Below are 25698 nucleotides of genomic sequence, written 5' to 3'. Positions count from 1 at the left end.
AGCCAGTGATACATATGTCCCTGTTACCCAGCCTAATTGTTCTCTGAGCTTTGTACTAAGATGGACAGTAGATATAAACTGGGACATGTGCTGTAAAATCTGCTCATAATTTCAACTAAGAATTGACAAGTTTAAAAACAGCGTAGGAAAGTTACTCATAGCTGTGGAGGAAAATGGGGAAAAAACTTGCAAATGGACTTTTAATGAGGATGTCTTGGTATAAACATATGCAAAAAGAACTTTCAGATACAGACAGGATGTACAAAAATTGTCAAGCTAAGTTTTCAAGTTAATTTATAAGTGTACAAGGTCATGGTGATTGCATATACAACGGAAAGCTTATTCATGAAATAACATTTTGTTTACTCTTAATAGACCAGTATAGTTGGCTGCCCCAAAACACTTCAATGAGACAAAAAAATACCAACACATTAGTCATAAATATAGCTTTATTGTCATAGTATTTCATAATCTAAAAACTCCTTTTTTAACCTTGGGAAGAGAATATTCCAACTTTTGTACAAGTAATTGACCCTGCAGAATACTGCAAAACAGTGTCTAAGTGCTCTGAACTTTGTAGATAAGAACCTGTTATTTAGTTTGAGAGGAAAGAAAAAAGCACAGTCCTAATGAAGATTTCTGCCTTATCTAACAAATAATAAAATTTGACCTATTCTTCAGTTTAACCTCAAACATGTTTTCCTAGAAACTTTGGTGATTTCATCAAAATAGCAACATCCTCAACTCTATGATTGACTGCCTATGGAACAAGAAGATTTTAAAACAGGATATACATGGGGCATGCCACACCTCTCGGGCCATGGCATGTAGGTGAATTATCCCTCCAAGTGAGTCAGCTTTTTTTTTTCAGCAGTACTTATGTGACTTGAAGGAATTGCCACCTACATAACACATTCCTTTGTATGGAGAGAAGAAATTAATTTGAACTTAAAAAAGAAAATGTTTAATATAATCAATACATTTGAATATTATTGATCTTGTGTAATGTATATGGAATAGTTATGACATTATGGTGCTTTTTGAAAATCTCTGGGTACCACTGTCAGAGAGGGCTGACATGCCCTCTAGGCATGTTAAATGAACACCAAAAATGTTACTCTAAATAAAATAGAAGAGAAAAATCTACCCGTACTATCTTTAAAAACAAGCTGTCATTTGCACACACATTATGGGACAAAGAGCATGCAAATAACCAAATCATTATTTTTTTAGTATGAAAAAGGCAAAATGCAATAATAGTATAAGAATCAGTAATAATTTATCTTTGGAGATTAATTATTCAAATAAATAAACATTACAACTTTTACAATATCTGCCTAAACAGTGACGTAATATTCATGGCAATGTTTTTACCCACTTGATAGCTGCATATAAATATGACATGAACACCCCATTCCAATAAACCAGAAGTCAAAGTGAAGACTCAAAAATCAGCATTTCCACCAAGAGAAGTTCAAAATATTTGAAAATGATAAGTTACACTTCAATTTACTGGCATTTTAAGTAACTGCTTTGTTATTTATTTTAATGTACTGCTAATATAATGCTTACTTCAATAACAATCATAATTCTACTAATATTAATTAGGTTAGTTTTAATTTTAAAATAGAGAATTCAATTTACATAAACAAACTTAATTTTTAGTATATATGCTGCCAAAGCAAGCACTAAACATATAGTTTTAAGATCACCCACCATAAACACATACTTGCTCCATGAGTATTTAAAAATAATTAATATACTTGACATATATTTGTATATATTATATATGTATATTATATATATATATGTATATATTTGTGGACAAAATCATCTTGTCTCTAGGGGGATGTCAACACTTATAAACTCTGCACGAGACCTGATGATATTGCTAAATGTAATGAAAAAATACATTAAATTCATTCTAGAAGAAAATTTTAAAGTGGGAGATCCTTAAAAGATATTTCTTCATAGAAACAAAAGCATTTTGAAGGAAGACAGTGTCAGATTCTGAATCCTACATGCACTGTTTCAGAAATTACTTCAGAATGCACTGTACAGTGAACACACCTGATAGTTGGTTGAAAGATAGGAAAATATATTCAGTCATTAAAGGACACAGAAGCAGTAAGATACAAAGTGAGCTGCTTGTTGAAAAGTTAAGCTACTGAAGAGAAAGTCACGCTCACCATTCAAAGAGCAAGCTGCAGACATTACCAGGAAAACAGGTCATAGGAGAGGGATGGGTGCTATCTACAGTGCCTACTCAATGGTACCAAAACCCTACAGTGCCACCTACTGGCACTCCAAGCACTCCAGCGCAGCATCAATGCTGGGTGTTGATCAAAGAGCTTCATGGTCCTCCCAGACCAGGGTCAAGGAAACAGCCATCAAGACCAAGGCTGGCAGCATGGTTAGAAGGTGCAGAATTCTTAGCCAGAGAAGCCAGCACAGAGCAAAAATCTGAATAAATGTGCATTTAAGGACACAGAAAAACCTGAATGAAACAAACTGAAAAGCAATCTGTCAGAATGAAAACTGAATTTTGACTGAAGTCCCATAAACATCCCCATAGATTAAAATCTTGATTAACCAGAACTTTTAGGGGTGAAAGGAATTCTTATTTTGAAGGCTTTCAAATTATTCGAGGGGAAGGCTAAATACTAACAAAAATATTTTTATTTCATTGCTTTTACCAGACCCTCACATGTCCTTTCTTTGCCTCACAATTTAGACAGCAGTGGGCACAGATGACACTCCCCACAGTGTCTGATGCTCTTGTGTGCCCCTGGCCTTGAGCAATTCTGCGCAGGAGCCCAGAAGCCAGGACTTCTAGAGACCAGACCAATTATTTTCAAGGCTAAAGTTCTGTTTTACTAAAACTTTAGGATTATATTGCTTCGTTTTTAAAAATTCTTTCTGTAATCTGCCTCTTGCTTTTAAAGGGGAAAGGGATGATAATAAAATTGCGGTTCACTGAGATTCTCCTTTGTTTAATTCTGGTTAATCGAGATGCTTGTACGTTATTCCCTCTGCTTTCCCAATACATCCTACTACCGGCTGTGTCCAAAAGGACAGAGTTCTTGGCCACTGGAACAACTGGAGGAGTCCAGATCCACCTGTTCTTTTAGATGATGTTCACAATTGCTGTTGGCTTTTTTTTAGCCATTTTGGGCCTGATGTTGCCCTTCCGACCCAGCCCCAGGAGCTCCCCTTTTCTGGGTGGTCTGCAGAGGTCTCTTGAGGACTCAGCCTGTTCGTGGGTGGACTTGGCTGGTGGCATGCTGGCTCTGTCATCCTTGGCTTTCTTCAGGTGGCCCCTCCCCTTTGGGTGGCAATGGGCCTTGAGATCAGGGTAGTTATACACAGAATGTGGATGCCCTCGGCTTCTACAGAGGTTGAGTGAGAGTGGAGGAAAGATAAGCAATCAGAAAGATTTCTCTAACTCTTAGAAAATGATAACTATCTGTCTACAATCACTTCTCATACCACAGTGGCAATCATGCTTCCATTAACACAAACCATAAACACTGGAATTTCTCCTCCAAAAAGTTCCTGTGACCCTCATGAAATGATCACAGGGCACTAAATCCCCAGGTAATATTATTAGTCCCATCACTAGTGACAAAAATGAGGCACAAAAAATTTAAATGATCACTACCCTCAGCATAATATACACAGTTGGTTCATGGAAAAGATGCAACCAAAACCCATGTCTCTTGGCTATTTAAGTCACAGGGTCTCAGAAAAATCCACTGCATAGGTATTATAAAGTTTATAATTTATATAAGTAATGTATACTACATATTAGGAGAATATGCATACTACATATTATACTACATATTATACTATTATGCTACATAATATATACATATTACATATTATACTATTATGCTACTATGTAGCATATGCATACTATATATTATATTGATAGTACTATGGAGCTATTATGACCATATTACACCTCAATAAGAGAAAGTTCACTAGATAACACTGTGAAATATGATTCTAGCCTCATCACGGTCCCATATACTAACAGACTTAGCATATTTGAATGTCACATCAAGATTTTAGTTAGATACACTTGCAAATAAATTTTCACCTAAGCCTCTCAAATCCATCTCTCTGACAGACACATAAAATGCAACAAGGAAACATACAACACAAACATTATGAAATGGCCCAAGTATAAAAAGGTATACATACAGGCATTTGGGTTTCCTATTGGAGGAGATATCTGTAAGCTGAAAGAAAACACACAAACAAAAAAAACCACATTACTTAACTTGATGGCTTGGTTTGATTTTAAATATCTTTCTTGTGTGTTTAAGAAATTGAGTTCTCAATCAAGAAGTCAGAAACTGCTATTGGTAGCGTTACTCAGGGCGCCACCCGTCGGGTCAATGTGGTTCAGTTTCTGCTTACCCAGGGGCTTCCGTGGGCATCTGTTCTCAGTTTTCTAAGAAGCCCACATCAGCAGATTTTGAAAATATAAAAGTCAAAAAGCTTCCTAACAGATCAATGCTTGGGTAAATATATTTTTTAAAACTGGACTGGTGCACCATTATTTCTTCAGGGATCAGGCTGTATTTCCAGCTAATTTACTATAGTTGTGGCTGGTCACAAAGTAGTAACTGCGAGAAAATTGGCATAAGACCTTTACCGCCTAAAATGCATCACATTTACAAAGGAGAACATATTAACTCCACAAATACCCCTGGGAAATCTACCATTAAGATTATTTTCCATTCCTTATAACCCATGCAATCAAGTATCTGCATGCACTTTTGTGGCTGGATTCTGAATGCCTTCACCTGCAGATTAAATTGACAACTATCATTTCCTGATCCAAATGTTACTACTCAGATGATAAACTGACCTACATTATTCTCAGCCTTTAGTTCCTGACCTGCTTCATGGAGCTTTTATTAGACAAAGTGATGTCAATCAGCAGGCAGACCAACAGAGGAAATAACAGAGAAAGTGTGGAAAAAGGACCATCTTGATTTTGTGTTCAAGTAGCCAGGACACACTTAGTATCTAAGGAGGACTGGCTTCAGGACCCCTTGAGAGTACCAAAATTCACAGATGCTCAAGCCCTTTTTATAAAGCGGCCTGGTATTTGCATATAACCGATAAGTATCCTTCTATATATGCTGAAAACTTCTAGATTACTTTGAACTAATATAATGTAAATGCTGTATAAATAGTTATCCCTATATTTTTTAGGGAATAATGATAAGAAAAAATCTGCACATATTCAGTGGACACACTCTCTTTATTCAAGTATTCAATTTTTTCCAAATATTCTCAATCCAAGGTTGGTTTGATTCATGGATATGGAGCCCATGAATATGGAGGGCAACTATTCTAAAATATACGCATGGTGTTTCAAGTTGCTACAGGTTTGGAAGAACTGAACCCTTGGCTGTCTTCTAACTTCTTCTTTGTACAAATAGCAGCACTGTACATCTACCTGACGAGACAAAACCTTGCATTCATCTTTGATCCTTATTTCTCTCATAATCTAATCCTTCAGCACATCTTGTCGATTCTGTACCCAGAACACACCTCACAGCCATCACTTCTCAGTGCTTCATCTTCTTCTCTGCCAGCTGTCCCTCCCTTGCCTTATACCAGCCTCCTTCCCTGCTTCCCATGCTTGCACCTGCCTGGTCACTCCCACAGAGCAGCCAGCGTGGTTCTGTGAAAACACAGATCACTCCTATTGAAAACCTTCCAGTGGCTTCCCTGCGTGCAGAGGAATAGATCCAAATTCCTGCCAGGCCTGGATGATAGATCTTCCTCAATTCTCTGACCTCATCTCCTACCACTCAGCCATGCCGAGTTTGTTCCCTCCTACTGCACCTGCCTGTTCCTTGCCTAGAACATTCCATTTCCACCTTTCCACAGAGCTGGCTCCTCCTGGCCATCCAGGTCACAAAGCAAAGGTCTCCTCCTCAGCAAGGCTTTTCTGACCACTCTCGCTCTGCAGCCTTCAAATGTGCCATCCTACTTTCTACCTCTGCAGTGATTACCATTATGCAAAGTTGTCTTCATTTATTCACGTCTTGTGTTTGCATCCTCACCAAGGCAGGGATCCTATCTAACTTGCTCACAGCACTTTCCTCTGCATGCAGTAAGTTCTGTGTCCCCAATAAATACGTGTTAAATGAATTACTGCTAGTCCCAAATTAGCAACCTGCAGGAAATAAATGCAACACTTAAAACAAGATTATCCAAGCTGTTCTGTGACCTTCCCTCGGAGCAGTTCTGTGAGTGATTTTGGCAGATGGGATATTAGGTCACTTTGTGTCTGATTCGACAGCATTTTTCAGAGCATAAAGATAAAATATCTGACTAAGCATACTGTATTTTTAGACATCAGCCAGGTGAAAAAGAACATAAATGCTCAAGGGGATAAAGGGAAAGATACAGATGCCAAAGCACTATTTTAGAAAAGGTGGTAAGTCTGAGGGAAAGGAAATTTTTCCATAGCCCAGAAGAATGCAACACTAGAAGTCACCTTTAGAAAGAAGCAACTCATGGATCAATCTAGTAATCGCCCTGCTCTCTGGAGGGGTCGTCAGAAAGAGAAGGAAGAGCAAGAGGGAAGTGAGGTGGAGATGAGGAGGGAGTAGAAAGGGACACGTGATTTTTGCAGCACAGCCATGGTGGGGAGGTTGGGAGCTGGGTTGGAGGTTGTTTTCCTGACTCCTTTGCAGGAGGGAGCTCACAGGTGTGAGCAGGGACCAGGGAAAGGAAAGAGGGCAGAATGTATGCTCAGTCTGCAGCACCTGGGACAAGGAGTCTCGTTTTCTGGCATTGCTACACCTTTACTAAGTTGAGCCAAATATGTTTCCCAAACACATGATTTAGCGCTTTCTCCGTTAAAAAGCATGTGCAGACTTTGCCATATGTGGCATACTATGGTCCAACACAGGACACAGAGCACTACAGGTGGTATGATCAAAATGTAAGGTAAGTGTTTAATTAGAAATTTATTATAGTCAAACATACATGGCCACTAATCCTAAAAATATCCCTCCTCCCTTCAAACTTATCCAAGCACTCTCACCACTTTCTGAAGCAGTTCTAGAAACCCTTTGCCATGATGTCCTTAAAAAATGTAACAAAAAAGAAAAATCTGTGAATGCCAAGTATAATCTAACAGAAAGGCAGGCTCATAAAAACACCATGGTGTGCCCTGTGCATCTTATTCACTGGAACTGGCACTGTGGGACTTTTGGCTCATCCCCAAAGTGAAAATGAGCATCAAAAGTAGCCATTTTGAATCGATGCAGGACGATGAAGCAGCCATAACATAAATATATTCATGAAAAAGGACTATGAAAACTTTTTCGGAGAATATTAAGAATAATGGGAAAACTGTTCAGGGAAAGAGGGTGTGTTCAGAGGAGAGTTAATACCTACTAGCCTTCACACAGTCTTTTACTATAATATTTTTTAATTGAACAGTCACTGCATTTGTTGATCACACTTCATACACGGAAACGGAGGAACTTAAGTCACCCAAGCCTTTCAGAATGCACACTGAATTCTTGGCTGCATTTCTTCCATCCAAGTTAGACAGCATCTTGTTCACACCCCATTCACACCCAGTTTCTCAGTTCCTCAAGATGATCTTAACTATACTTCATTTATTTGGGTTATTCAACTCTTAGAGCTGAGTGAGTCAGCTGAAGGCAGATCAACTCTTGTTTGAGACAGGAAGTATTGTTTATTAATATGCACTCATTCCTCACCATATTTAAATGTATTTACATGAATGTTATATAAATATATTCATGTATATATGGCTTTATTTATGTATACATACATGCATGTTGTGTACACTTAAAATTTTGTGTACATATACATGTATATCTGACAAAGAGCTAAAATGCCACTTAACTTTTGATGACGATAGTCTAATGAGAAATGCCTCGCTCTATCTCTCAAAAGGCATTCACACTTCAAAAATAAATTGAGCAGAGGAAATAAGCAAATAAATATATAAAAAGAAAAAACTAACGGCTTCTTTACTTCCTCCTTCCCCGCCACTCTTTTCTGTCTTTAAGATTGTTCTTGGTTTAGCAAAGAAGGATTTCACACATTTCTTTGGATGACTTATTAGCCTACATACAAAAACATTAATGTTATATTAAGGGTTATAGTTCGAGTCAAATAAAAAATGAAGAAGGTTGGGAAAGTAGCTCAGTGGTAAAGCACTACTGGGCTTAACCTCCAGTACATAATTTTGTTTTTTGAGACAGGGTCTCACTGCGTAGTTTAGAGTAGCCTTGAATTCACTATGTAGCCCAGGCTGGCCTTGCACTCATGGAGATCCTCTTGTCTCAGCCTCCTGAGTGTTGGGATTATACATGTCTACCACCATGCCCAGTTCCTCTAATACTTAAAAGAAAAAGCTCTCAACCATCAAAGTCAGGATGATCAGAAATTAGCACTGAATTCAATCCCATCACTTTCCAGAGGAATCATAAGACTCTGGAATATAAATTATCTTGTCCAGTCAGAATCAAGATAAGAATGTTCCAGAAACCAGGACTTTTACTTCACATCTGGACTTGGGGACCTCATGCCACAGCTGTCTCTTGAGGAAGAAAAGATGAAAGAAAAAAGCAGGAGATGGCCGTGTCCCTCCAGCTACAACTAGTGAAGATCGGACACAGTAGGGGAAAAAAGAGATTAAATTGGGCAGTGATGGTTTCCCCTAAGAAACACTACATGGAGAAGGCTGCAGGCACCCACTCAGAAAATAAGATTTGTCCTACAGATGAGCTGCTTTGGACCCCGTGCTGAAGCCTGACAGATGTAACAAATTTACTTCTGCCAATCTACTATTGTTCTAGAAATTTCTGAGACTCGTCTCACAGTAATGCTCTTTCTTTCCCCTTTCCTTTCTTCTTTCCCTCTCTCCTTTCCTTTCTATTTTCAACCGGCCATTCCTTGTTTTATCCACACTGTCTGCCACCTTACTCCTCCTGGATTTGTTTAATATAATATAATCATGTGTGCTTTTAATCTTGACTTCCAAAAGTTCAAACTGATCTTTATTGGTCAACCAGCCTTGCTAATCTTTTGGTTAGTATAATGTTTTCTATTTTTCTTTTCCTTTTAATATAGTCCACCTGAGGGGAAAAGAATGATGTTTTAATGTTCTGGGAAGGAGATAAGCCTTAAAAACAGTTCAATAATGAAAACATTTAGAAAACCACTTTGAGGTATTAAAAATCCTTTCTTTGTTGTTTTTATCACACCAAGGAAATATAGAGATTAAATATGACAACATATAATATATCTTAATTCCTTTTTTTTTCCATTTCCTTTCCCTTCTCTCTGTCTGCTCCATCCATCTCTTGATTCTTTTTTTTTCTTTAGTGCATGTTTACAATGTCTACATTCCTAAAAGGCAATTAGGACATGCAAATAACATAACATAACATAACATGTACTATACTAACTCCCCACTAGGAATGTGAACATGATGTGCTACAACGTGTTCTAAGGTATAGACAGATAGTCAGGCACCTAGATTGATCCTGCAGCCCCCTTACCTACAGCACTGGCCTCTGTGTCTGCCCCTACTCTCCCAAGAAACCAAGAAGTCTCAGTCAAGCCACTTATCAGAACCTGGATCTTTATCCACATCCAAAGTTCTCCTCTGGGCTCTGCTTCACACTTTTCTTCGTACTGAGGATTGGCCTTTACCCTGATTTACACCCCTAGCTGATTTTATTTTTTATTTTGAGACAAGGTCTCACTAAGTTACCCAGACTGGGCTCTACTTGAGATCCTACTCCTCAGTCTCCCAGACTGCTGGGATTATAGGCATGTGCCATCACATCCAGGCTGGCTCTGGGGTTTTCTGAAAGCACTTCACTTTGTATGTAAAATGGTCTACAACATTCTACTACATACCTCTCATCTGTGATTGTCTTTTTGAATTTCTACTTAAAAACCATTTCAACTATTGACACTGTTGAACAGCATCAACAGGCACTATTCAGGAAAAATAAACTATTTGGATGGATCTTGTTTTACTGAGAAGGGCCAAAGTGTTTGAACACAAGACTCTTTTAAAACACACACACACACACACACACACACACACACACAGTAACTTCTAATTTACCCAAATGCTAGAATTAAATAACTTCTTTGGTCACTTAAAACTCCATCATTTTACAAACATAAAAATACTTCTACTAACTTTGCATGGCATGGTGGAGGAGAGTGAGGAACTGGAAAGGGCACCCAGGGCTTAGCTTCCTTCCAGGAGCCTGGGCATCTCCTGTGCACTAGGCAGAGCTTTCCCACGATGACCACAGAGCCCCTGTCAGCCACCCGGCTCCATCTCCACTGCACCTGACCCCTCCTCCCCATCCATGTGCTCCGAGGCTGGACGGGTGGGACTCACCACATGCTCACTGATGTCACGGCTGAAGCCAGAGGCCTGCTGGCTTTGATAGTACTCGAGCTGCTTTTCTGCCAGTTCTACCCGCTGCAACAGATTCTCGATGAAGTCCTGGAGCCGAGCTTTACCTTGAACCTCTTTCTCAGCTGCTGCTTCCAGGAAATGGTTGAATGTAACAACTTCTCTGTAAGGCAGAAATGTCAGAACACGAAATGGAGACGTGAGACAGGAGGTGTGCATTGATGGTGCCTGCGCTGCGTCAGGGGTCATCCTAGAGGGCTCCGCAGTGGCCAGGTTGAAAGAGAAAAGGCTACCTCTTGGTGATTTCTTGTGGAGATGACATTTTGGTAGTGGTCACTAGCCATAAAATACACAAATAAATACAATATGTCAGGTGGAATAAGAGCAAACAACACTGAAACTGGGTATAAGGAAACAAAGTGAAGAGGAAGAGAAGTGATGGATATTTTAGAAACCAAAGTCAGGGACCACCCACTGGGTGCTGAAACATTTGCAGAGACCACAAGTCTTAAGGAATAAGCTAGGCAGACACCTGTGAAGCGGGAAGCCGACAGACCCGGCACTTGGAAGTAGATATGAGATACTACCCGCAGATCACCGTGAGAATTCCAGGGGTTTTTGTTTGTCTGTTTTAATGAGATAACAAACCACTGGATGACTTTTAGGACAAGATTTTAGATTTTTAAAGTCTGGTTGCTGGGAAGAGAAGTTTGCAGAGAAGGCAAGTATAGGGCAAGAGGCCATGCTTCTTGAGTAGAGCACAAATTGAGTCACCTTATCTGGCAGTGTATTTCTGAGCTATATATGAAACAGCACAAAGAAGCACCTTGAGGCCAAATAGAGGTCCACAAGGAAAGCTATCCTAGCTTTGGCATGGGACGATTGGCATGGCAGGCTGCCCTCCCTAAACAGCTGTGCAAAACATTTCAGTGTTTTATCTCCATATCTGTTACAGAGCTACAAAATCCAGAAAACTTCTAACTTGATTGCCATTTTATATTTTCCATTTATTTTTAATGCAAGTATGCAAATGATTTATAAATATGTAAGCTCTTTATAAAAAGTTCATACAACACAGTAACCATATAAAAAAGGAAACAGCTAAAATTTCATTATTTTAAAGTCACCATCATTTACATTTTGGTAGGCAGCATCATAGGCGTGTTTATGAACACAGACACACAGATGTTTCCTTTTCTTACCTTACTCTCTTCTCTTAATTCCTCTTCTCCACACCCTCTTTTCTAGGTAATGAACCATCAGGTAATCAACATCACCAAAAGATGTACATTCTCACAGTTCTTATCACCTTACTTCTTGCCAAGAAATCACAACCAGCCTTTTAGTCACGTCCCTTGTATGTTCTGCCATCCCTAATGAGATACTCGGTTCTGCAGTTTTACTACTTGGTGGAAAAGTATTTCTACTTGAAAGAGTTTTGGCCCAGACAGGACACTGTAGCCGGTAAAGCCTCAGGCAGAACCAAGGAGCTCCATCTCCCCCACCCCTAGGAATTTACCTATGGTGCCAAAAGAATACCAATGGGCTACCTGTGCATCCCTAATGCCCCTTAGGTTCCACCCCAAACCTAGGCTACTTATATGCCTTCACTCCACGTGTTCCACGGAGAGATCGCCAAGTGTGGGGCAGAGATATGCCCCACCCCAGGGGACCCGGGGTGTCTCTTCCCGCATTCTCAAAATAAAGGTCATTTATATTTCATACTTCTTATCTTTTCAGCCGCTGCCTGCCCCCACAGTTCTATCACTACTTAAGTGTCTTCAAAATCTCTCTTAGCCTTCAAGTGGCCTCTCATTGTTCTGACCACGTTTAATCTATACAGTCAAGATTCTAAAGATTCTGATCACTATTCCATCAGCCTCTTTTAATTTAAATTAATGAATGTTTATGTCACCTCATTTAATTGTTCTAGCCATCAATTCAACACACGGCCTAGGCCTATCAGCACCTTCTCAGTCTCCACTTGATTTTTAGTTTACACTAAGCTCTGTCAGTTCTTGAGCAAAAAAAACTTCAAGGGATTCTGACTCAAGAAATCAAATTTTTATATAAAATCCTTACAAAACAGGGGGCTGGGGGTTTAGCTCAGTAGCATAACCACCTGCCTTGCAAGCGCGTGGTCGTGAGTTCGATCCCTGGTACTGATAAAAAAAAGAAAAAATCTTTACAAAACAGTTAGTGGTGGTTTCTAGATCCTTTATTTTATGCTGTTGGCCAATTTATAACTGGCTGCTTTGTAAATAGTCATATTTTTGACTCACAAATACAGTACCTCACACTTGACCATACTGAAAGTACCAACACTTCCTACAAAGGCACAAATTTCTGAAACAAATCTTGAGAAGTATATATTTATAAAAATAGAAAGAGATCAGCTGTACCAATGATTCATTCAAAGCCATGCTCATGGTATTACCCTTCTTTCTCATTTCCTATTCAAAATCAAACATAAACCCTAATCTATAATAATTCTGTTACCTTTTAGTAGCTAAGAAATATCCACAAAGGAAAAATAAAAGTCATTTTGGAAAACAGTTTCCTTTCATCATTAACTTTTAAATTTATTTCCAGATGGTTCCATATGAGCTGTCAACAGATGTGTGTTTTCCAAGATCCTCATTACTTAGGCCTTGGATACAAGCTTATTTCCAAACTCTACTGTCATCTGCCTTGATCTACTTCCTGGTGAGCCACAGACCTTAGCTAGCAGCAAGAATAGAGGATCCATCCAGGTACACAGCCCTTTCATGGGTTCTGGTTGTGGTTTGGATCCTACAGACGAAGAATTATTACAACTCAAACACCACTGGAAACACAGCTCCAGAAAATGGCTGCTATGTGTTCTCTTTCCAACATTAAAGCTTCAATTCACTTGCAGAAAGGCTCAATGAAGAAATTTCCTGGGTAATATTTAAGGTACCTAAGCCATGAAGCAGTCTCCAAATTGTACGCATTGGAAAAACAACAAAAGGCCAGTCATTTTTTTCAATTCCTTCTGGTTTATAATATCTATTATATTTTTCATGTTACAGAGATATTTCACACTTTTGGGAAATATGAGAACAGACCTTTTGGAGGATCCAGGTAGGCAAGGACCTTTTTCTCTCTTCTAAACCCCAGACTCAATACCAGGCTTGAAACACATTCAATAAAAATTTTTATGATTAATGTTTGCAAAGGACAAAAAACCAAAAGTCAGCTGTATTCTCACTACCCAAAGGTAACTACTGTCAACATGATGGCTTGTTTTTCCCAGTCTTTTATCTCTGAGCATATTTACTGTGCTCAAGCTCTCTGGCTACAGTCTAGCATATGAGAAGACAGTATCTGACAGACTAATCTCACAGGATTAATATCACAAGCACAAGACAACAGATCTGAATGCAACACTGCTAATGACTGTGGTTGTATTTTAAATCACATAATATTTTACTGCTGTTTATATATAAAACTTGTTTAAATTAATATTAATGCTCCTAGCTGATTGTGGAGTGTTATGCCACATTGTAGAAGAGAAGGATCTTTTTCTAACCTCCTTCATTCAATTATCTCATGCCCTGCGGCTAAGAAGTTAATAACCTTTGTATTTTTCAAACAACCTGGCACTGATGCTAACCCAATTTCATTTTGTGAATGTATCACATCAACGAGAAGGGAAAAAAAGACCATTAAAATATGCCTGATGGTTCAGTATGATTTTGTTTTTAAAGAGAAATTAAATACATAAGACAAAGGCTGAATAAGCTCAATGTGCTGAGATTGTGTAAGGCACCCTTATTAGACGGAGACAGTACCAAACTGAGTGACTCATTGTGGGATACTGAGTGTGCACATCTCAGATTCCTCCTTTCATACCCTGGTCATCTGAATGAATGATAACCAGAAATGCAGCTTTCTCTCCCCAAGGTATCTGGGGAATTTTCTGAATAGAAAAAAAGTTTAAAGACATTACATTTCACAACTTTTAAACAATTATACTCCAAGAGGTACAAGGACCAACCAAAGTGTTGATACAGACAAATGTTATTCACAGTTAGAGAACAAAATGTTCACTATATGCTTTCAGAATGCAAACTGCAATTACTCTTTGAGGTATGACCAACTGTAACATTTTTGGCATAGTATCAACAACACAACATCCACTGTCATCTGGAAAAGCTATTCAAATTTTCTGTCCATTTTCTACTATACAGCTGTGTGAGACTAGACCCTTGTCATCTATCTAAATAGAAAAATGAATTTGACCAGACTCAATATAGAACTACAAATGTTGAGAGCTTCCTATAAAGTCACATATTAAAAATACTGAGAAAACTTTAAAGAACATCACTTTACCACGTTATTTTGGGGAAGACAGTTGTTTTCATAAAAATACGTTATTCATGTTAACATGTAATGAGTAAGTGTAATGGCAGAGGAAGGCATTAAAAATACAATTACCAGGAAGAGCTGAATGTGACTAAGAGAAAGAATAATATGATGCTATCAGAGCCATAAAAGACTTGTGTGGTTTCACGTTAGGTTCTCACCCTTCTGACTCAGAATACAGTGTGAAGCTGGTGAGCCAGATGAGAAGATAAGGGAAAACCTGAGTGAAACCCAGTCAGGGCCTGGGGACCCAACAGCTTTGAGGAAATTAACAGCTTCAGGGCCACTTCGGGCCCAATTTTGACTTCATATTCAAGTACAGGGAAAAAAAAATGTTAAGGGGAGCTAAATATTAAACTCAAGATTGTACGGCAAATATGATTCTTTAATGGCACAGTGTATAGAAACTGACCTTGAAGTCCTTTATTATGCAAACTAATTCCCACACCTGGAAATCTGACAGCATATCAGGACTCACAGGCATCTGGAAAGCGTTAAGATAGAAAGGGTTCACTGAGGGAAAAAGCTCTTTATAGTAAAAGCCTTAGTTCAGAAACTATTCATTTGCTCTTGCACTCGTTAATTACAGAATGACCATAAGGTCTGAAATATAGATAATATTTTTTCACTTTTCATAGATGAAACCCTCTCCATTACTTCTTCTGAGGTGAGGTAAAGTTAATTTCAAAAAATCAAAGAGACCCTATCACGTGAACCACACATTTAGAAGCACATGCAGAGTGACAGCAATGTGCATGGATGCCCGTGCTGTTCACTCTGGTTTTGCACAGGCCTTCAGCTATGCATCATTAATGAGGAATAACACACCGATCTCACCATGTATTAAAATCTGCCATCCATGCACCACGTCTGATGTCTATTTGAACTCCCTTCCTTCCTGTACCCACTCAGACTCTTGGGACATTCCTACCAGAGTGAGAGTTAGATCTAAACTTGGTGTCTCTTTTCTGTCCTTAAAAAACACTTTAACATGGGCTTCTCCCAAAGGCAGAGCTCCACCAAGTTATTTAAATTTCATTTTACACCACTGATTTATGAACCCCTTCAGAGGTATATGAAATGATAAAAATATCTCCAGCTAAAAATAACCTCGCGATTGATCACAGAGCACCTCAGACTGACTGTACTGTCAACCACGAAGCGAGTCAGCTGCTTGCACACACCAGGGCCCATGCTGCAAGCGTGAAGGCTGAGGTGGCCGCAGGGCTCTCCAAGGGCCACAGAGAGCCACTGACACCAGAGCCATGGCCCATGTCTGTTAGTGTCGGTCCCTTGCCTCATCTCTGCTCTCTAACTTCTTTGAGCAATAAAATATGCCCCTCATTAAGAATTATTTTTAAAAATACTAATGAGAAAGTCAAGTTACTCTTATTAGTTCTAAGTAGATCACCATTACATGTTAATTTCCTTGGACAGAGAGGGGAGAAGAGGAAAGACACAGAAATATTTTCTTGTATTTCTAAATTTTACCACATGGCATCCCTAAGAAAACATGATTGATGTCTGTTTTGTCCTACATTAATCTATAAATCTGCATGGAATGCAGCATGGAAAGAGACAGCCCCAAATACTGATATGAGTTAACACTGTAAAGCCACCATGCCCCTCTTGTTCTGCTGAACTCTGCATCTAACATGGTGTTTCTTGGCCGGCTCTGTAGCCACACACCAGTGTGGACACCAGGTTGCCTCCTCACAGATTTAGGTGATCAAAAACTGGGAATCACTTAAGTAAGTGGCAAAAAGGTTTAGTTGTGTCAAACAAGTTACCAAGTCAGTATTGCCTTACAATGCTGCATTCCACATCCAGCTCTGTCTAGAAACCTAAATGGACATCACGGGCTCAAACTATAGCTCTATGACTTTTATCCACTCTGATGATCTGCTCAATGTCATTTTCCTTTCTAGGCTATAAGCTCCACGTAGGCAGGAGTTTCATTTGCTTTACCACAATATGACCAGAACCGAGGACAGAATCTGGCCTGCGGCAGGCTCTCAGTATCTATTTGTCTTCTGTCGGGCTGCCATCTGGGAACATGGCAAATGGTGAAGGAAGAGGAAACAGGTTCTGTATTTTGTAGCTCACACAGCAATAGGATGGAAATGAGAGACAGAATCCCAAAAAGGCCCCTCAGAGCAGTCAAAGGCTGGCAGTAACAGGAGCCCCACCCTGACTGGGCTTGAGATCCGCAGTTAAGTTAAAAAATGTTTGGGAAGTTAACAGCTATGGGCTGAACAGCCTTGCTTATGATGCCACTGTTTCATTTCCCTCTTCCAATACCTTTGATGCCAGCTCACATTTTCTTTAATCACACCAAAAAAATAAATGATGTCACTGTAGCAGGCTTCTTAAAATAGCAAAGAAGCAAGCCTCTTCCAAAATGGGCCACATGCAATATTATATAAGTCTCAATGGTTTGGGCAAATATCACATTTTCAGAAGTCTGGCTAGGTCACTGCAAACCGATGGAAAAAACACTCAGCACAGAGACAGGGATATGGTTGTTGCAGTTTCAGCTTTGCTACTAAATCTTTGTCCTTGGGCAAGTCATTCCACTACTCTGGGCCTTATTTCCTGCATCCAAGGAATGAATATGCCATCCTAAAGGAGGGAGGTACCTGTCAGTTCTAAAATCAGAGATCACACAGTATACTTAGGGCTGTCTGAGGCAGCCCTGCTGCTCCTTCCATGTCAGTCTTTTGGCCATGTTTGAAAATTTCACCTTCTGTCTTTACTCCTTTAGTGTGGCCTCTCCACATAGAAGAAATCTGTTATCTCAGGTTTTACTAACTTGAAACAATGGCTCACCGTTAAGCACATCTAAATCTACCCTGTATTTGAACACAGGCATGGTTAAGGTGTATATTTCATTCTCACTACACAGAGTATAAGCATCTACGGGAAAATACCAAGGATTTTTGTGGTCCCAAAACCATGTCCAGAATAGTGCTGGGCATGTCACAGGTGCTCCGTTGACATTTTCCAAACTTACTGGCAGAATGTGTAAGTAAATTTGGGTTACTGCCCTCAATTTCTTCAAACTTCAAGAGATTAGGTCAGCTACTCTCTAACCCATGCTATTTTGTTAAAGGATATCTTATTGTAAGGTGGCCGGGATTGATTTACCTGATACAGACAGTGCTATGCAATAGCTATGACTCTTCATCAATAAGTAAATACCTGTTTCAACAGGACTTTTAAAGTTACACTGACTTTGCAATGACAGTAAGCAATATTTTTCTAGGATTTGCATTCCAAAAATCTACAGATACCTCTCTACAGAAATACAAGGAGACATACTGGTACCAAAGCACAAAATATTACTGATACAAATGGGTTCCTTCTTCACAGAATGTATGTCTATGGCTCTATAAACCAAGTTGATCAACCAATACTAAGCCTCAGGGAAGCTGCAGTCCTGCAGTCTTCTATTTCAGTTTGAAAGAAAGAATTTTTAAACTTCAGGGAAAAGTTCATAGACAAGAGAATCTTATGTCAACACTAAATACTAGCTGCTTGCATCTTTTTAAACCACTTCTACCATCTGTGTTTCAAATGGGTCCACAAACTTAAGTGCATTTCAAATGGACAGTAATCTACATTCTTTCACACTGGCCCCAGAGGTGTTTAGCAAGAGAGCTTAGCTTCTGGTATGTTCCTTAGCCAAAGAGAGCCTCCCCTATTTGAAAGGCCTCCAGCCTATGGACAGCACAATCAGGCATATCCAGCCAAATCAACCTGGTATCCAGAGGGTGGCAGATGGGGAGCTGGCTACGCACCCCCATTCAGATAGCAGGGGAGGAAGGGCGAGGCCAGGCACTGCAGACACTGAGGGTGCTGTTCACTGCCACCCTCCCGGACCAAGAGCTTCAGTGTCCTCCCTGGAAAACAACACTCTTTCAGTCCCATTTTATACATAGAGAGAGTGATTATTTGAGGCCTGAATACAGAAACTGACAATGAAGGTTTTTAAAAGTATGAATACTTTGTTTATATCATATTTAAAAGTTTAAGGCAATTTGGACAAAAATAGTCTATGTGCTTTAAAAAAAATATCACTGTTTTTTTCTCTTGGCTCAAAAATTGCATATAAAAATCAATTTGGGCTGAGAGTGTCGCTTGGTGGTAGAAAGTGCGTGCTTGGCATACATGAGGACCTGGGTTGGATCCCCAGAACCAAAACAAACAAACATGTAATTTACCATTAGGTATGCTCACAAAGTTGTAAACAAAGATGAACAAAAAGATTAACTGAAGCACATTTTTAGTACTAGGAAATAAAACAAAACTGTGTATTCATCAATAACAAGCTGTTTAAATCAATTATGATTCATCCATACCATGGAATATTCAAAAGAAATGGTGTAATTTTGTGGTGCACAAAAGATGCCTGAAACATATCCTGTTAAAAGGAATTTCAAATAAAAGTGGTAGAATAACATGTGTTATGATTCCATTTGGGAAGACACAGCAATTCTGTGTATACCAATTATTCATGGCTGTACACACACAGGAAAGTTCTAGAAGGATAGTTACTAAACTTAACACTACTGTCTCCTAAGAATGAAGTAGAGTATACTTAGAAGGGAAGAATTTTTAACATGTACAACTCTATCTTGTTAAATAGTTTTTATATGTTTTTCATTTAGTATTTAGGTGAGTCTTCGATTAACTATAACATAGTATCATTATTGGTTCATACATGGGCAACTTTTAATTAAGTATTTTTAATTTTTTTTTAAAAAAGGAATTGCAAATCCACCATTCCATACAAATCCTTGACCTTTGAGATAATAACCTGTATCTAAGCATGCCTGCCCTCTGTCATCCTGTCTTCCCACACTCCAGGCAGCTACTAACTCAAATCCTATACCCTCATTATTTGTATAACTAACAAATACTGAAAGGAAGAAGCAGATGGATGGCAGAATCAACCCAACCTGGCAATTTAGCAAGACACAAAATATACTCTTTTTCTTTAAAGCTGTATTATAGTATAAAGGCATTGGGTTCAATCATTAGTATTGAAAAGTAAACAAAATAAATAATAATAAAAATGTTTAAAGAGTAAAGACCCTGGTTCTATTCCAGTACTGTAAAAATATGTACATAAATGTTAAAAATAAAATAAACATAAAAATAAATAAATGTAAGACATTAATTTTCTGGATTTTTAAATTCACTATTTTTGAGTCAATGTAGACTTTTCCCTACACATAGGGCAACCCATCTTCCAATTTCCCAGCCCTATTGCATGGGTTACTTTAGTGTTCAAAGCAGTCAAAACACTAACTTCTCATCAACAAACACCAGAAGCCCCCAAAAAGTTTCTTTCATTAGAAATCATTGCCCTAGAAGAAAAAAAAAAATCAGTAGTGGATTCAAGTTTATCCTAACTACATAATTTTTAAAAAATGTCTAGTATGAACAAAAAGTGTCTAGGTTTCCTCACAAGGTAGGATATAAATATTTAATAAAAGTAAAAAGCTCTTTAATCTATAGGGCTGTGATGGCGAATCTTTTAGCACTTTCAAAGATACAAAAAAGACGGCCACAGCATGCACGCTATAAGGTTCGCCATCACTGACACAGGGTTTCTCAAGAAGATATATATATATATTTTTTTGTCTTTTTCCTTTTTATCGGTACCGGGGATCAAACTCACGACTGCCTGCTTGCAAGGAAGGCGCTTATGCCACTGAGCTAAATCCCCAGCCCCCAAGAAGATTTAATTATTACAGTTTAAGAGAGAACACATGATGGAAAAGTGCCAAAGGGTAAAAAAAAAAAAAAAAAGAATGAAATTAAATCACTCTAGAATGGCACTAAAAAATCTGAGCCTCCATTTGAAACGAAATCTGTCATTCTGAATTTAGGAAATACACTGAATTGTTCTATATACCTTCTCAGTTTGAGTTACATCTATACTTATTGGTAAGGAAACAGTTCTCCTAGTACAATGATTTTTCAAATAAAAACTTATATGATCATGTATGAATGTGAAACCAGTGCCAGGTCTTTGCGAGTAGTCAAGGCTTTAGGAAAACGCTCAAATCACAGCAGTACAGCTATATCAAAAAGTCTCCTCTGGGTCTCCTTCCAAGTACGAATTATAATTAAATGAATTCTCAACTACTGACATTTCATTAATGTGGTTAGATCATCCAAAATGGCAAAAAGCCAAAATTACTTGCATATCTGCAGCATAGTTTTATACTCGACTAAGAGAGCATCTCATGTTCTTGACTACTATGTAATATGGAGACAGGAGGACAGATGTCCTCACAATGTCCTTCCTGCATTCCCATCCAATTCAAGTTCGTACACCATGGATCCCACCATGGATAAGATCTGTTACTCTTCTCACTAAAAACACTATCTGTTACTTACAATTTTCAAAGTGACAAGGAGTTAAGATATTTTGACATGAGTGTTGCTGGACTGATGATCACACCTAGAAAAGGTAAATAATATCAAAGCCTTGCGCTTTCTGGTTTAACCATATTAAGGAGAAATGTAACAACCCAAGCACCAGCAAATCATAAAACCAAACTTGCTTGACATTTCCTTGTAACTCAAAGCAAGGGCTCCTACAGCAATGCCTCCTCTGTTTTGGGACCACTTACTCTTCTTTCCTAAGAAGTTCCTCTTCCGACTCGGTCAGCCGCTGCCTCAGTGCAGCGATCATTTCCACAGCCACGTCCACCTGTCTGTTCAGAGCTCGCTCTCGTCTCTGAACTTCTTGCTTTTTCTGAGTCAGCTGCACAAAAGCTGCCCGAACTTCCAACAGTTCTGCAGTTTTCTGGGCCAACTCTTTGGTGAGTTTATCAATTCTCTTCTCGATGGTCCTATCCACAGCTTCGACCATCTGATTGAATTTTTCTCTAACGTGTGCCTCAAAAGCAGCTTTGGTGTCAGAGGTGGGAAGTCCAGGACTTGACCGTGGCCCATCCAGCGAGTCTGCACGTATGTCCATGGCAGTGTAGGTCTGCACATAGGACACAGGCCTCTCTGCCACCACCTCAAATGGCTTCTGGTCCTTGGAGTGTCCATGAGAAATGCTATACAAATTAACATAACTTGGTTTCTGCTTGACCACATGGCTGTGGCTCTGCAATTTTCCCTGTTTCAGAAGTTCTGAGGAAGGGACGACAAGATCTGTGTCTTTGAGGGATGGAAAGAGGCTGCATTTTGTCAACAGGGTTCTTTCTTCATAGCTGTGACTGAATTCCAGATGGGCCCTCAAGGATGACAAGCTTCTAAATCTGGTATGGTCTCCACACCTTGGGCAGCGGAATGGCAGGCACACAGCAACATTTTCAAAAGACTCCTGCCAGGGATATTTGCTTTCCTCAAAAGCCTTCTGTTGCATTACTCTAAAAGTCCTGCGAGGGGAAAAAAATGGGCCATTGACACGTCTTTTAAAAAATGCTTCTGAAATGATTACTGCTCATGCCTATAAGGGCAGTGGATCTGGGGCTTAAAATGACATTTTCATATAATGTTTTATGTGGGGTTTTATACTGAAATTAAAACCTACAGGCCATAGGCCAAGTCCAGCTACATGCGTTCCTTTCTGTGTCACTTACTAACTTTGCTGAATGTCAGATAAATACTATAGCTGAGACAGTGACTACGACCTGCAAAGCAAAAACTATTTGTTGTTGCTCAGGCTCTACAGAAAAAGTTTACCAGCCCATACCTAGGCCCCACCTCCAAAAAACAAGAAAGAGAGAACAAAAGGTGGGTACCACTCCTTCTCTGCAAATGAGAAAATTGGAATGAGCAAGTAAAGGAATGAATCCAAGGACAAAGGAAAGCCGATCCAGAAGTAGAACTCAGTTCCTTGCCCTTCCAAATTTAATACACGACATGCAAAACTGTGCTCTACACACATAAAAAATGTAGGAAATCCACATGAATTGTCAAAATAGCTCCTAAAGGACCAGGCTCATTGATCTTTGCTCAAGTATAGGAAAACGTAAGCTAAGCACAGTAACATAAAGCACGCCATCCGCTGAAAAATTTTTAATCTGATTTTTTTGGCCTTTTTTATTATTGGTTTGATGAAATAAATCGACATATATGTATATATAGTGTTATAGTCATAACAATAATGATAGCATTTTCTAGCCTTACTGAAATCTCGGGACTCAATGGGTTAAGTATCCTTTAATATAAGCAGGGTGATGGCCAAGATTTTATTATAATACAGTGTTCTGCCTTGTCTCTGATCCTCTTTTAACTTGACAAGCTGCAGAAATAGTCAATTTTGAACCAAACAACTATCAGGATAACTCTTTTAGTAACAGAAAGTTCTTGTTTTTTTGTAGGAATTTATTACCTTTACCCTAGCAACAGATGACTGTTCAGAAGCTAATTCTGCAAGCCGTACATATCTATTTCCTCCAGAAACAGTTTCTACTTCACAGCAACCTGCCTTGGGCCCCACTTGTAAGGAACCCAGATAGGTCTAAGAGTTAAAAGTATTCTTATCAGGTCCTCAAGCTCTTCAAAAGCCAAAAGCCGAAGTGCAAATGATCCTCAGTAAGGGTGAAGCTTCCAGGCTAATAAGCATGTGGCCCCTGAGAGGGGAATCTTTTCCTGTGGTGCACAGGGATGTTTACTGCTGGCTTTCTGGGGATGGTTGGTATGCAAACCCTGGCCCAGTGCAGGTCCAGGGACGCTGAGCTGGCAAAAGGTGGAGAAAAGGGAAGTGGAAATTCTGGAGGATCAGTGGGAACCCAGTGGCATCTCTGGATAGGTAAACCGGTAACCACGCGCTCCAGAGCTCGCAGGCTTTTATGGGCCCAACGGAAACCCCGGCACACAAGGTTGGCGGAAAAGCTCCGATTTGCTCTGGCAGCGCCCGGCGGGCTGGGTGACCCTGCCCGCCTCTGGGGTCCCGGCTCTCCCCGCCCCCGCCCGCCGCTGCCAGCCCGTGGGCTCACGGTGGAGTGGTGCGCACGCAAGTTCCTGCAGGAGGCCAGGAGAAGCCGGTTTCCCCAAGTCCCCGCGGTGCTGCCGAGACCGGGACCCCTCCACAGCCCGAGCCGGGCCGCGGGCGCAGATGCCCAGGACTGCCACTTACCCGACTTGTTGCTGTGTTGCAGCTGCTCCGCGGCCACCGCTGCTGAAGCTGCGGGAACCGAGCGGTTTTCAGCAGAGCCGTAAATCAGGCTGAGCCGGGCCGCCGCCTCCCGCCCCCCGCCGCACCCCCGCGCCGGGACGAGCGCGTCTAGGGCGGAGCGTGGCGCGGGCGCAGCGGCCCCGGGCATGCCACCCACGCGGGGGCCGCCCTGACTCAGCCCGGCTGGCGAGAGGCCGCCCGCCCTGCCCCAGCCAGCCAGCCAGCCGCGGCGCGAGGCGCGGCTCAGGATTCCGCTGACATCACGGGGAGACGCGGCGATCCGTCCCCGGGGAGGCCGGGAGGAGCGTGCCAACCCCGCGCAGCGCTCCCGCAGGCCTTGGCAGGCTTTAGGCAGTGTGCAGTTTCGGGGACCGGAAGGATGTGGATGAGGAAGATCAGGGTTGACCATCTTCTTGAAAAGCTGCTAGCAGGACTGTGAAGTATTTTATACAAGGACCTCATCATCTTAATGTCCCCAGATAACTAACCAAGTCTAGCCAGCATCCAGGCAGAGGGTCCTGAGGCTCTGATAACAGGCAGAAATAGAGCAGATAAAGTTTAGAAGTAACCAATAAAGACAAAGAGTTTGTAGGAACATCTCTGAGGTGATGACCCATTCCCCACAGAAATGCACATTTCTCATTCTGGAGAAAAGTTTTTTTTTTTTTTTTTTTTTTTTTTTTTTTTTTTTTGCCTCTGAAGATGTCTGATGTCTCAGCTTATTGGTTTTTGTTCTGTTTTAAACTAGCTTCGAGATATTCCTAGTCCAGGGGCTGGGGATTTAGCTCAGCAGCATAAGGGCCTGCCTTGCAAGCAGGCAGCCGTGAGTTCGATCCCTGGTACCGGTAAAAAGGAAAAAGACAGAAAAAAAAAAAAAGAGATATTCCTAGTCTAACTCCTGAAATATGAAACCAGGACAAAAACTACTGTTGGATTTCTTGTCTTGCCTCCTTGGGGAGTCTGTTCTCAGTGGCTATTACTCATTTTGGCTGATTTTATTGAACTGTAAGTGGCTCAATAGTTTTGTTGTTGTTTTGTTTGGGGTTTTAATTTTCTGTTTTTTAACAAACGAATCATCACATCAGTGTAATTAAGAGCCCCATCTCGGCAGACTGCTGTACAAATCCTGACGCTGGGATTTAAAATCTCGAGAACAAAGCGGCCTACATGCCTGTAAAAAAGAGAAAACAGAAGAGGAACTAATACACATTCACACATCCATAGAGACAGACAATTTGCTAGGCTATGCTCCCACTGAAAATACTGTCAGTATTTCGCTGATGTTACCTTAAAATTCAGTGTCAAAAGTATATTTATTCCAACAGTTAGCTTACTTAGTAAAAAAAAAAAAATGCATTTTGAAAGGTGCACGTAATGGAGGCCCATGTTATCTTGGTCATCTTGGCTGCTTTTGTAGCAGAAAGAGGCAAAATTATACCCTTAAAGAAGAAAAGCTTAAACTCAGAATCCTCCTAATTCTGAGACAACTTTCTGTTTTTCTGGTCCTGCCATAACTGCCCAGCCAATTGAAAGCATAGAGATATTCTAAGTTCTTTTATCACTCTACGGCTGTCACAAATATTAGCAAATGATTATAGGGAGGTTCCACGCAGGGTCTAGAGTTGTGCATTGTGGGAGATTTAGGTCTGATCCACAGACATCTGGACCTCACACTTTGCAGCAGTGGTTCCCAAAGTCT

General features: G+C 40.1%; 1 protein-coding gene across 1 annotated transcript; it reads right to left on the bottom strand.

Annotated features, from left to right (window-relative positions):
* Positions 1–431: 431 nt before the first annotated feature.
* Znf365 (zinc finger protein 365) lies at positions 432–24127 on the bottom strand. The gene is made up of 5 exons (XM_003473578.5): positions 23961–24127; positions 21496–22254; positions 10442–10622; positions 4207–4244; positions 432–3389 (listed from the first exon to the last, which is right to left on the bottom strand). Exons 2-5 carry the CDS (start codon positions 22239–22241, stop codon positions 3128–3130), a joined length of 1227 nt encoding a protein of 408 aa, XP_003473626.1. The 5' UTR covers positions 22242–22254; positions 23961–24127; the 3' UTR covers positions 432–3127.
* Between the last annotated feature and the right edge of the window lie 1571 nt (positions 24128–25698).

The sequence above is a fragment of the Cavia porcellus genome, unplaced genomic scaffold, assembly GCF_034190915.1.
Source record: "Cavia porcellus strain 051 isolate PalLab524CR breed Dunkin Hartley unplaced genomic scaffold, mCavPor4.1 scaffold_28, whole genome shotgun sequence".
NCBI classification, from domain to species: domain Eukaryota; kingdom Metazoa; phylum Chordata; class Mammalia; order Rodentia; family Caviidae; genus Cavia; species Cavia porcellus.
This window is presented reverse-complemented; position numbering and strand designations above follow the sequence as displayed.

Bases quoted from the DNA above. Each gene is read 5' to 3' on its own strand.
- Znf365 (XM_003473578.5), bottom strand. From the start codon at position 22,241: ATGCAACAGAAGGCTTTTGAGGAAAGCAAATATCCCTGGCAGGAGTCT. The intron at 10,623-21,495 runs GTAAGTGGTCCC...TCTGCCTTACAG, and splicing joins GAACTTCTTAGGAAAGAAGA to AGAAGTTGTTACATTCAACC. The intron at 4,245-10,441 runs GTGAGTCCCACC...GTTTTCTTTCAG, and splicing joins GTGACATCAGTGAGCATGTG to CTTACAGATATCTCCTCCAA.